This window comes from Phacochoerus africanus, chromosome X (assembly GCF_016906955.1).
Source record: "Phacochoerus africanus isolate WHEZ1 chromosome X, ROS_Pafr_v1, whole genome shotgun sequence".
NCBI classification, from domain to species: Eukaryota; Metazoa; Chordata; class Mammalia; order Artiodactyla; family Suidae; genus Phacochoerus; species Phacochoerus africanus.
In genome coordinates, this window is record NC_062560.1 from 96,720,772 (window position 1) to 96,733,958 (window position 13,187).

General features: G+C 44.6%; 1 protein-coding gene across 3 annotated transcripts in view; it reads right to left on the reverse strand.

Annotated features, from left to right (window-relative positions):
- Window positions 1-309: 309 nt before the first annotated feature.
- The window catches only part of AMOT (angiomotin), a 63,629-nt gene continuing 50,751 nt past the window's right edge, over window positions 310-13,187 (reverse strand). For all 3 annotated transcript variants that reach the window (XM_047764816.1, XM_047764815.1, XM_047764817.1), the window contains 4 exons: window positions 5,099-5,221; window positions 3,994-4,226; window positions 2,136-2,828; window positions 310-1,791 (listed from right to left, as the gene is read on the reverse strand). In XM_047764816.1, the coding sequence (XP_047620772.1) occupies window positions 1,694-1,791; window positions 2,136-2,828; window positions 3,994-4,226; window positions 5,099-5,221 (1,147 nt within the window). In that variant the 3' untranslated portion in view covers window positions 310-1,693. The remainder of the gene's footprint in view (window positions 1,792-2,135; window positions 2,829-3,993; window positions 4,227-5,098; window positions 5,222-13,187) is intronic.

Consider the following 13,187-nt stretch of genomic DNA (forward strand, 5'->3'; position numbering starts at 1 on the left):
CATGTCGCTGTCTTTTCTTAAAATGGGGCTTTTTGTATATAAGGGTTTCCCAAAATAAGCATGGTAACTGGCAGAGCGGAACGCTGTGCTGTGTGATCTGGAAAAAGTCATTCAACCTCTCTGGGTCTCAGATTCCTCATTACTAAAATGAGGGAGTCGGGCTATATTGCTAAAGTTCCTTCCAGCCACTATGCCTCACAACGTCATATATCAGGCCTAAGATCCTATTCATCTGGTTTCTAACTAACACATCCCCAAACCTCTACCCCCTACCCTCACCTAACACCCCCCAACTCCCCTCACCCCCCCCATACCCCTGAAAACTTATCTTAATGACATTATCTGTGGGTTTGTCACCTTAAGGAAGGGCAGAGAGGTGACACAGGGCAGAGGCCTGTGGCAACAGGCAGCCCTTCTGTGTCCCTAGAGGCAGCCCTAAGGCTTGGGGCCCTGGCCTCCTTGGTCCCTGCCCACATGCGCATTTCCTGCTGCTCTCCAAAGGTATTCCCAGATGGAGTCACTGGCAGTGAGAAGAGGTAGCTGAGGATACTGCTGCAGCCCCCCTCCCCTGACCGCAGCATAGTACTTTGGGCTTCTGATGCTCTTCCCTTGGAGGTGATAGTCAACTATGCTTTTGAAGAATTTGGGAAAGACAACATGAGTTATTTCAAAGTAGTCACCAGAAATGCAAAGCATTCAACCCGTCAACAGAAATGCTTCCTCATCTGGCAAATGACTGGCAATTTGAGACGGGTGACACAACCAGTGAATCTGTGCTGGAGAAAAAATAAACACTAAGCAGATTGGTCTCGGGAAAGGCAAGTAAGCTGTGCTCCTGGCTACACACAGACCACACCAGTCTGCATACAGCACCTCATGCAACTCTCCATCAAGGCCTCTGATGGTCTAACTCCCTAAGAGAGAAGAAGTTGTGTAACACTCAGCTAATTTACTCTCCTAGCATCTGAAAGCAATATATTAATTACCCCAATGCATAAATTACTCCAGAGTATATATATGAATGTATGAACCTCCATGAGGGAACCAAAAGAATCCACTTCCAAAGCACCGCTGAAATAAAGAAAAACACACTCTCCTGGCCCAGGGTAGCTGGGAAATTGGGAGGGAAAATTAGCTCCAGCACCCTTCCATACCCCAATACTCCCTACCTTTTCTCCAGTTTATGGAGCTCCTAAAGCTATTCCTTTTCGTGAGCCCGAGGCGAGAGCTCTCTCTGGATGCTGCCTATATGGTTACTATACAAAACAGCACACACCCACATTCTTTCTGGCTTCCCACTTCCGAACTACATGTTACACACTGTCTTCCGAACATGCTGTGCTCTTCGAATCAAAGAATGATCTGGAATATGGAAATGCTCAACAAATTTCAGCACATTGAGAACATTGATGTCTACCCAGCTAGAAACAGTCCCAGTATTTGGAGAAATCCGAACAAGAGACTCTAGAGCACATTCTGATTGATCTGGCTTCCGAGGTACTCTCTAAGTGTACCAGAACAGACTGGAGTTCGTATGGTATATACCTAAGTACTATGTTGTTTCAATAAAAAGTCCCATTAAAAAAAACATTCCCCCCCAACCCTTGTCCTGACCCTCAAAAGAAGAACAAACAAAAGGGAAAAATGATTAAAAACATTCTTGCTGATACACTGCAGCTCTGGATTAGGCCGTTTAGATGAGATATTCCACCATCTCTGCATCAGGCTCTTGTCCCAGGATCTGAATGGGAGCTTTTCTTTCCAGAGTATTGCAGTGGAAAACAGGGCCATCTAAATGGAAATAAGGGGTTAGAAAACACTTAGGTGAAAACTCAAATTGCAGAAATGGCTTTAGAGCTCACATCAAGCCAATGGCAAAGTGAGATCTGCCTGCTACCCACCCCCTGCTTCTTGTTCACCTGAGCATTTACTACTGGGAGAATGGCCTTGACTCAGCCCGTTCCTATCCTGGAGAAGTCATTTTAGACTCTCCGCCCTTATCTCTTCTGATTAATCCGCTTTAGAACTTGAGAAGGCCCAACTAAATGACCAACTGAGCCTAAAGAGCAGCGGCCAACACACACATCTGTAATTGAGGGCAAAGCCCACAGCTACCAGATGGAGAGAATTATTACCCGTCTTATCTGGATTGCAGCTCAAACTTGGTACAGGCGAACGACGTGGTCCAGAACTGGGAGCTGGACTTGCAGGAGCCTCAGCCTGAGCCAAAGCTGGAGTTGAAGCTGGAGCTGGAGGAGCAGCCGCAGTCGGAGCCGGAGCTGGTGCCTGAGTCTGAGCCGGAGCAGAAACCTGAGCCGTTGCTGGAGCCGGAACCGGAGTTGGAGCTGGAGCTAGAACCGGAGCCGGAGCAGCTGGAGCAACCTGAACAGCAGCAGCAGCAGGAGCAACAACAGCAGCAGCAACAGCAGAGGCAGCAGCTGGAATCGGAGCAGCAGCAGCTGGAGAAACAGCAGCGGCAAGAGCAGCAGCAGCAGTTGCTGGAGATGGGGTGGCAGCAGTTGGAGCAGCGGCAGCCACAGCCACTGGAGCAGCAGCTACCATGGTGGTGGTGTTGGTGGCAGCGGTGGCAGTGTTGGTGGCAGCGGCGGCAGTGATGGCAGCAGCAGTGGCGGCAGCAGCAACTGGAGCAGGAACAGAGATTGGAGCGACAGCTGCGGTTTTGTTGGGTTCCGTTCCCCGTTCCGTTTGGGTGCTGCAGTCCCGGCTGCCAGTCTTGGAGTGAGCTGAGAGCAGGGGAGTGGAGGGCGGCACAGGCGAAGGCGTGGAAGGTACAGACTCGGCACGGTAGTCTCCACCCAGGAGGATACCTACCAAGGAAGGAAGGAAAGAGGTTAGGACACTATAGGCTATTCCAATGCAGACATCTGATTACCTCTTCTTCCTCTCGGGAGGTTCACGATAAATATGAATGGTTCCAAATTCTTTATTTTTGCCTCCGGGGAACCCAGGAATCAGTCTGCCAGGCACCTCCCACCACGGCTAAAAGCTTCTTTCAGGACTTGGCAGATCCCTTCTGGTTTTCATTCTCCAACCTCCCACCACAACGTATTAAACCTTTAAACGTCCTGCGTATCTGTTTTGATTTATTTTTCCAATGGTGATTGATTTCCAACGAGCTGTCAGAATGCTTCTACTCAGTTCCACTTATAACCGACACCATCCATTACCAGACAGCTGGAAGGGATCAGGGCAAGAAGCCTGTGGTTGCAGATGAGTGTGGTAATAATTGCGTGATCTAAAGTTCTAATCATGACCATGGTCACCTAAACACCTACTTTAACCAAAGGACACGGTAAGTGTCAGAGGACCGAAAAAGGTATTAAGAGCAGGAAAAAGAGCTACAGTGAAAATGTAGATAGCTTGTTTTCTCAGGCTCTAAAAATGTGCTTCATGGTATCCACAAAACTTCTGGGGTTTTGATTACAGGGGAAGGAATGGACAGGAATGAAGTGAAAGAGTACATTCTGTTCTCATCTCAGAACATTCTGGTAACAAACCTGCTACCCAGCTTCATTGAGCTTAACTAGAACTCCGTGTCCTCCTATCTTATGGGCAGAAAGAACCCAGAAAAGGCTGGAATACTGAAATTTCGAATGACACAAAGGCCACATGGGCTTTGAACAAAGACAAAAGGTCCTGCATGGCAAAAGCCAAAGATGAGAATTTTTAAGAGGAAACTGAAGTTATCTTCCTTCCCACACAAATATAACTCAGGATTTTTATCTTCTAAGGCCTTGGATTCAACCAATATTCTCTCAGGGAGACTTTACAGTGTGGAAGGGCTGCTAAATATGCAGCCAGCCTCTTGGGGGGCGGGGGGGGGGTGTGTGTGTGTGTGTCAAATACCCAACCTGTTATATCTTCCTCTCTAGAGTTAGGACCATTGCTCCTTTTCACTGCCACATGGGCAAGCATCTTTAGTCAAGGTTCCTTAAATGTGTCACTTTGATCTTCCTTATTTACTATCATTACCTAAGCTCCCCTTCCAGCTCTTGTCATCCCGCTTCTCCTCCATGATGGGGGTGCCGGTCAAGGTGGAAGAGTGGGAGAGCAAGCCTGATCCAGCATTGGAAATGGACATCAGAGACTTTGCTGGCCGCATGGATGACAGCTGCTCTGTCTTACTCGGCTCCTTCCGGGAACGCTGCTGGAGTACTTTGATCATGGCATCCTTCTCAATAATCTGGGCATGGAGGGTCTTGATCCTAGGAGCCAAAAGCAAAGAACATATAAAACACTGTTGCCACCTCCAGGTTCTGGGCTCACTACTTGCATGGATTTGAGCTCCCATTATCTTTTTGACTGAAGGATAGTCTCGTTGCGCTTTTTTTTTTTTTTTGTATAACATATCTTTGTAGTTCATTTTATTTTATTTTTTACTTTTCTTGTATTTTATTATTTTATTTTTTTATTTCGTTACTTTTGAGTTGCAAGACCTGAGACAGGGTGCAACAATTTCTAATGCCTTTTATACACCCAAATGGGCACAGTGGAGGATCCAAGAGTCGCTTAAACTTTAGGCCGTCTAAGCAGTGCATCAGTGAAAGAAAGGCTGTGTGTGAGAAAGTAAACTGATGTAGTGGGACCATAGCGAAGAATCTAAATCAATGGAAATGATGAGTCCATGAGAAGATGAGAACCTCTAAGAATGGGCTGCAACTTGGCTAATAAGTAAATGATAATGAGTTCCTAAGAGACATCACATCAGATGCCCTGGCTCCCAGTTTGAGTGGATGTTCTTTTACTGAGCACTCTGCTATAGCACAGAGTTGAGGTGCAATGCTAGAAAGAATACCCCAGAGCGCAAATGCCAACAATTCAGATGTTGGATAGAATACAATTACTGAGGCCCATGGGAAAAGCAATGTTACTTGGCATTCCACAGTTAGTGGGAATGAGCGAGGTAGAGACTGCATCTCAAATCCTAAGTAAAATGCCGGCAGGGGTGCAGAGGTTGGGGGAGGCTGCATTATCACGTGTCCCTCCTGTGAAGGAAGATGCTCTGCCCTTCCCTACCGGCCTATCTGGTCTCCATACCAACTTCTCAGATCTTTCAGGGTCCAAATCAACATTTTACCTGCCCTCCATGTCAAGGCAACGCTTATTGGCCATCAAGATTTCTTCTTCCTCCTTCTGGATTCGAGCTTCTAGAGCTGTGTCATAACTGGTGTTAGGAGAGTGGCTGATGACTGTTGTGTCCCTGGGCAAGAAAAAGGCAGTGATGATGACAGGAGGGCAACAAAATCGATGAATCCTATCTCCCTCCTAAGTCAAAGGTATTGCTGGAAAGCCTTGCATTGAAATCAAACTTATTAGGAATGGTTGGTTTTGAGGTGACTTACTGACAAGAACCTCCAAGATGGGAATATTCAGCTTTCAGAGCTAGAAGAGGAGATCAACATGGAAAAAACTGCAAAAGTCAGTGATGGATTCTATGAGAGGTACACACATGTGTCTTCAGAACCAGACGGACACCCTCCCCAAATCTTCTGGCATACAGTCCCTTCAAGTCTTTAGATCATGACCAGGCAATAGGAAGACATTTATATTTCTACTTCATATTATTATTTATATTACATATGAGATACTCCCACTTTATTCTCATAACAGTCACGAAGGGGAAAAGGCTAGATGCTGAAGGAAGTAGAGATGGTACGCAATAGCGACTGCTACATTTAGTAACAGTAATGCCACCTAAGTGCCGGAAACAAACTCTAGATATGTCAACAGCGAAGTTCAGGTAGGGCAGGGGGAGCTGAGTGAGGAGCAGGGCCTTTGAGTCAGTGCCACTTGATTCCTATCTAAGCTGCATCTTATACACTCTAGTGCCAAATCAACGAGTCTCCCCAGGTGACTATTCTCTTGCCAAAGTCTCAACTGCATGAGGGACCATCTTGTTCCATCTGAAATTATCTCAGGCCATTAATTCAAAGAGTAATTAATTGAAAGTATGTGTGTGTTTGTGCGTGTGCACAGGCGGTGGTGGGGAGGGAAGCGAAGAGAAGCAAGCAGAGGAAGGGAGAGGGTCTAACGCATGGGCAAGGCTGGTGTTTAAGCAGCACAAGTCAAAAACACATGGGAATCCGGAGTTCCTGTTGTGGCGCAGTGGTTAACGAATCCGACGAGGAACCATGAGGTTGCGGGTTCGATCCCTGGCCTTGCTCAGTGGGTTGAGGATCTGGCGTTGCCCTGAGCTGTGATGTAGGTCACAGACATGGCTCGGATCCTGCGTTGCTGTGGCTGTGGTGTAGGCTGGTGGCTACAGCTCCGATTTGACCCCTAGCCTGGGAACCTCCATATGCCGTGGGAGCCGCCCAAGAAATGGCAAAAAGACAAAAATAATAATAATAATAATGGGAATCCTAAATCCTCTTGATAAGTGATGCCATGCATCTTTCTTTAGTTCATTTGGAACGAGTAATAGAGAAAAGAGAAGAGAATGAAGAAAACTGGATCTTATTTGAGTAACTTGGAGGGAAAGAAAAAGGGATCAGGGATAATATTGATGTAATTATATGGGTCTGAAAGAAAACCAGACAATAAGCTGAGAAAACAATGAACCAGCACTGTGGCGTAATATTTCCTCTGAGAACAAGGATCTGCGGGACAACTCCAGGCATCTTTTCTGCTAGCAGCTGGCTATACTCTGTTAGCTTAGAGACTGTAATCAGTGCATAGGGCAATGAAGGGGCAGGGGGATGAAGAGGCAAAACGTCGGCATTAAAGGTGGGGAATTTGGGTGTGCTTCTGCACACCGTTCTTCCAAATGCTTGCACTTTACATGCAAGGCAGAAACAATTTATTTGAATGGTGAAATAAGTGGAGACCAAAACGGTATGGGACCACAGTGGCTTTCACCATTTGCTAAATTCAAATATTTTAGCATCTGGGACTTCTACCCTCTTTCTAGTACAGCTCACTCGATTATAGTCCTACTAGGAACAGCCCCTGTGCTCCAAAGTAATCAAGATGCAGCAGCATATTGTGTAGTGTTGAGAGCACAGACCCTGACTTTAGATCACAGCAGGGCCAAGTTCCTCTTTCCTCAGTACTCTGCCACTACCAAATTCTATGAGCCCAGGAATTAGGTTAACTGCTCTAAGCCACAGTCTCCTTGTTTGCAAAACTGAGATAATAATTTTATCTCATGGGATTTGGGGGAGGATAAAATGAAAGTGTGCATGTAAAACATACAGGGCTAGGCACAGCAGAAACACTCGACAAAGTTATCTGTTATTGAGAAAAAAGTGTAGGCAGAAGGAGAATAACAAACAAAAGAGTATGAACCAAGTGAATCCCAGCCCTTGGAATGACCTGGAGGCAATTCCTGCAGTGCACAGTTCCAATGTGATGGTAGAGATTTCAGAGCCAGGCCTCTTTTAAAAAGTGCACAGTGTCTATGGACACTGGGGACTTGAGCGTACGGTTTGTCACTGGGGGAGCCAGTGCTGGCTTACTGCCACTTTCATTGCATAAAAGACCATTTTGGGGACACAGAGCTCTGCCAGCTAATTGATATGGACACTGTGAACTCCTCAGGAATGGAGCCTGAAAATGTGGGGCACTTAGTGAATTCCTCCAGAGCTGCCAGGACAGCCTTCAACATCAATCTTCTTCTAGAAGACTTAAGCAAAAGCAAGAAAGGACAGCATTTGTAGGAGTAACTTGACCTGCTAACTTCCAATACTCAGAGACTATCCTTAAGCACATCTGTGGGGAGATGATGGACTTGAAATTATAACCCACAGACCCCCAAACTGTATATCCCTGAAATTACTGTCCTATGTCTTTTTTTTTTTTTTTTTTTTTTTTTTAGGGCTGTACTTGGGGCATATGGAAGTTCCCAGGCTAGGGGTTGAATCAGAGCTGCAGTTGCCGAGCTACACCACAGCCGTGGCAAGACTAGATCTGAGCTGCATCTGTGACCTATACTACAGCTTGTAGCAATGCTGGGTTAACCCACTGAGTGAGGCCAGGGATCGAGCCTGAGTCCTCATGGATACTAGTCACGTTCTTAACCTGCTGAGCCACAACGAGAAGTCCTCAAATTCTTTTTTTTTTTCCTTTCTTTTTCATTTTTTTTTTTTTAATTTAGTACCACACTCATGGTATATGGAGGTTCCTAGGCTAGGGGTCAAATCGGAGCTTCAGCTGCTGGCCTCTACCACATGGCAATGCTGGATCCTTAACCCACTGAGCAGGGCCAGGAATTGAACCCACAGCCCCATGGCTACTAGCCGGGTTCATTACCACTGAGCCACAACAGGAACTCCTCCTCAAATTCTTAAGGAAACAATTTCTGGCAACTATCCCTCCTGTCATCTTCCCTTGTCTTCCTCTGTGTGACAAAGTTATCCCTGTCACATTACTTACATTGCTTTCTAGAATGTCACCCATGACCTCCTAATTAAAACATCTAGCCGCCTTTTAAACTTCAAGGCCATCTTTTCCTATCAGTAGCACCCCTTTGTTTACTTAACATGTGAATTAGACCACGAGTGGAGCACAGCGTTTGAAGTTCCTGGGAGGCTGGAGAGTGGATGGACAACGGATAAGACTAGCCCCTGATTGCAGAGAACTTGCAAGAGGAGAAAAAGAAAGTAGATAATTAACTATTACAGACATGAGTTTGGACTTTATTCCAGTAGACACTGAAGATTATTAGAGCTTTTCAAGGGGGACTGAAATGATCCAAGCTGTGTGTTAGGAAGATCGCATCATCTCTGTTAAAATGTGATGGAGGGATTAGAGGAACCATATGCGGGAACCAGGCAGAACACTCAGAAAGTTTATAAGCCTGACAAGAGATATCGAAAACAGGGTCTGGTGAAGTGGCAAGGGAAATGGAAACAGGCTACAGGAGGTAGAATTGCTAGAACTTGGAGACTATTTAAATGTGGGAGTTAGGGAGAGGGAAGAATGAATGAGGACTTTGTTGTTTCTAATTCCTACTGCTCCTTTTCTGTGATAGGAAACCAGGGAAAACTTTTTTTTGGGGGGGGTGGGCGGAACTCTATAATAGGTTTTGACTTTAGCTACAGTGGAGTTAAAGCGTTTTGGGGTTTTTTGCTTTTTAGGGCTGCACCTGCAGCACATGGAAGTTCCCAGGCTAGGGGTCCAATCAGAGCTGTTGTTGCCAGCCTACACCACAGCCACAGCAACGCTGGATCCTCGACCCACTGAGTGAGGCCAGGGATTGAACCCACATCCTCATGGATACTAGCCAGATTCGTTTCCAGTGCGCCACCACGGGAACTGCTAAAGTGTTTTATGAATAGCCATATGACAGTAGCCAACAAGTTGTTGAAAATTCTAACTTTAACTTCAGAGATGTCAGAGATACTATTTGAAGCTATAGGAGAGAACAAGATAACTAAGACAGAGGATAGGATGAGAAGAAAATTGAGAACAGAACCTGAGAAAGACCCCTGCAGCGAAAGACTAGGCAGACACATGTAACGTATGTGACCGGCTTCTACCTTCTGCTTTTCTTTACTTCCTTTTCTCCCAGATTTTCTTTTCCTAAATAAAAATGAAGCATTTGCACATCCAGAGAAAGGTAATAACCTGATTCAGTAAGTACAAAGTAACAAGTTACATGGTCGATCAGCTGTGTTATCTTTTTAGCTTTTTGCTGCTAATCAGAAATAAATCACCATTTGTGAGCTGGAACTAAAAATAATGCGCATTGCCAAATCGGTTCTTCTGAGATGAACTCCTGCTTGGTAGTAACTTCCCTCATCTACATTAAGCATCTAGAGAGGAATCTCAAGGAGCACAATAACAGGAAGTTATAATATAGGCCATGTTATTGTGATTAAAAGCAACTACATAATACTCAATTACTACCTCTTAAACAGGTAATAATCCCTATTTTACCATCTTTGAAATCATCCTATCTGGGAGGCAGCAGAGTATCATGGTTAAGGTGTCAAAAATATGTATTTAAGTCCAGGTTCTTCTGCTCTTAGTAGCTGTGTGAATTATTTAACCTGTCTGTGCCTCAGTTTCCTCACCTGTAGAATGGGTACTAGTTCCTATCTCAAAGAATTATTGTGAAGGCAAGCAATAATTGTAAAGTGCTTAGAAGAGTGCCTTATATGGTAAACTACATGAGATTCTTGAAATGACAGCTTCCCCTTTAACAAGAAGTGTTTCATAGAATGAGAGCGCTGAAATGGGTATAAACAGATAACCTATGCCTTCTTCCCTCAGAAAAGACAGATGTCTCTTCTTATATTAAAAATCCGTATTATTCACAATGGCCAAGCCCTGGAAACAATCCAACTATCCATCATCAAGTGAATGCATACACTGTGGTACATCCATGCTATGGAACATTATTCAGTAATTAAAAGGGTATAGACTATTGATGTACACATTAACTTAGAGGAAGCTCAAAATCATCACGCTGAGGAAAAGAAATCAAACAAAAAGAGTACGTATTATACAGCTCTTTTTATAGGATGTTCTAGAAAAGGCAAAATTACCATGACAAAAACCAGATGTTGTCTGGGGCCAGGCATGGGAGGAAGGGATGGAGTTACCCCTTGATTGTGGTGGTGGCGACATTATTGTATACAATTACTGACATTCGTCAAATCATACACTTGAAAAAGGGGGTTTTTAAGTAGGTGAATGATACTTCAATTGAAAAAAATCCTCCAACTGCCCATGATACAACTCAAGCAACATTTCCTAATTGTGCAATCTATTATCTACCTATGAGCTATTGCATTAGGAATAAATTAAGTTTGGGATAGTAGCAGGAAGACAGGCTGTTAAAATGTGTGCTAGACTTAGGGATTTAAGTTATTGAGTTAGAAATCTTTTCCCTCCTTCTTTTACTTCTTCCTTTTTCCTCCTTTTTTTTTTTTCTTCCTTCATTACTCAAATATATGTTGAGGATTTTCCATCTGCAGCAAAGATCCTTGGTGCTTAAAACTTATTTTGGAAGAAAATAGAATATAAAGCTTATACTACAGAAAAGGGCAAAGAGCAGAACCTTGGTCAATGCATTTAGGGTTGGGAGGAGGAAAGTGAATCACTGGCCCAAAAAGCAATGCCAAGAGAAGGAAAGGCAGAAGAGCCTACAGGTTTTGAAATAAGGTTTTCTGAATGTTAATTTCCAAATTTGAAATTCCAACAAGAGAGAAAGGAAGGAGAAGGAAATCCATCTCCGTGGAAAAATAGTTTAATCTTACAAATAGAAGAATCTGGAGGAATCGCCTCGTCCAATTCTTTTATTTTATAGGAATTCGAATACAATCTCTCAGTCTCTCCTGTGGGTTGGATTAATAGGCATGCAAAAGGTACACAGTCCAGATACAGAATGTCTGTCCGGGGAACTATTACAAAGTGTTCCTACTAGGTGGGAACTGGCTGCTTTTTATCATATTAAATGATAAGCATGAATATTTTACAGAAAACAGTGGTTACATGGAAACTTTCTACCTGGTAATTTAAAGGAATTCAATTTAAATTAAATCTATTTTATGGGAGCCAAGGGATTCTGGAAAGAAATCCATCTAAAAGGGTCCCCTCAATAGTCAAAACCCTCCAAGGAGGAAGGAAAAGGGTAGATTGTTCATACACCCCACCTCCCACCCTCCCTGCCTGGTGACAACCTCCTAGCTTTCCTGCATTTTGACCTAGAGTCTTTTCTGGAGTCAGTTTCAGCAGTGAACTTCCCTGTACCAAGACCCTGGGTTTCCAACATTTTCTCACACTGCACACCTTCAGGATCTATTATCTTTCTAAGTTTCTGTCCAAAGATGACAAAATTGCCCTGCATCTCCTTTTTAGCGTTAGGGCTTCCTGAGTAACCTCTGAACAAGCACTGGGGCACAGATGTTTTCTTGGGAGGCAGCAGCTAAAACTACACTTCATTCTGCTTCTAATCTGCCTACAACTTCTCGACCATCTTCTAGCAGAGCTGGGGCTTCTGTGCACTGTGTTACTATGTTACCATGTCCTGAACACAGTGTTCTCAGAAAAAAAGAAAAAGACAGGTAAGCTAAAGCCCATGAAGACCTCAAAATCAAGGCACAAGCAATTTCAATCTATTTAAGGTTTATAGGTGGTATCTGGAAACAGACAGAGCATGTTAGAGAAATACAAGATGCCTTCCTGGGGAATAGGGAGTGGGCTTACAAACCACTAGTCCAACTCTCAAGCACTGACCTCCCCCTGATTTGGCATGAGAAGGACTCAAAAATAAATGTCTCCACCACCCCTTCCACACACATATCCCAGCCCCAAAGTCTGGCAAGTGCTTCCAGACTCTGCCAGCTCACCGTGTTGAGGAGAATGTTAAAAACAAACACCATGGTTTTTAGTAACTTTCTGGATAGAGACCTCTCTGGGTACAACATGTTACAGCCTGCCTTAGACACTCAACTCCAGACCATGGCTCTGTTTGTATCTCCAAGCATCCACATCATATCCTGATTTGAAATGAGTGGGGTTTTTTTTTGTTTTTTTTTTTTGCTTTTTTTTAGAGCCGCACCCGTGGCATATGGAGGTTCCCAGGCTAGGGGTCCAATCGGAGCTACAGCTGCCAGCCTATGCCAGAGCCACAGCAACACGTGATCTGAGCTGCATCTGCAACCTACACCACAGCCCATGGCAATGCTGGATCCTTAACCCACTGAGCTAGGCCAGGGATCAAACCCATGGCCTCATGGTTCCTAGTCGGATTCGTTTCTGCTGTGCCATGATGGGAACTCCTGAATTGAGCTTTTGTTGTTTCCTTCTTTCCCAGCTGATGATTATGAACAGCAGCGAGACAGACAAACTGGATAAGAGCACTATGTCCTCCACAGACCGCGAATAAATGTTTATGACATGAAAAGGGGAACACATAAAAGGCAGAACCCTAGAAGGCCTCCTGCCACTTTTTCTCCCTTACCAAAGGGAATGTGACTGCTTCCATGTGATCAACTCATGAAGGCAGAGAATGTGGGCTTCAAATATAGACCTGCTCAAAGGGCAGGGATGGATTCGTGTTCAGCACAGCCTTTGGCATACCTTGGACAAGCCAGAGCTATCAAATAGCAGTAGCCACTCCTGAGTGACATTTACTTGCTGAGTGGCATTTCTCTGGAGAAACTTTCATGCCAGTCCTGGGGCTAAACAAACCTCCACATGTGGCTGAAAGAACCTGT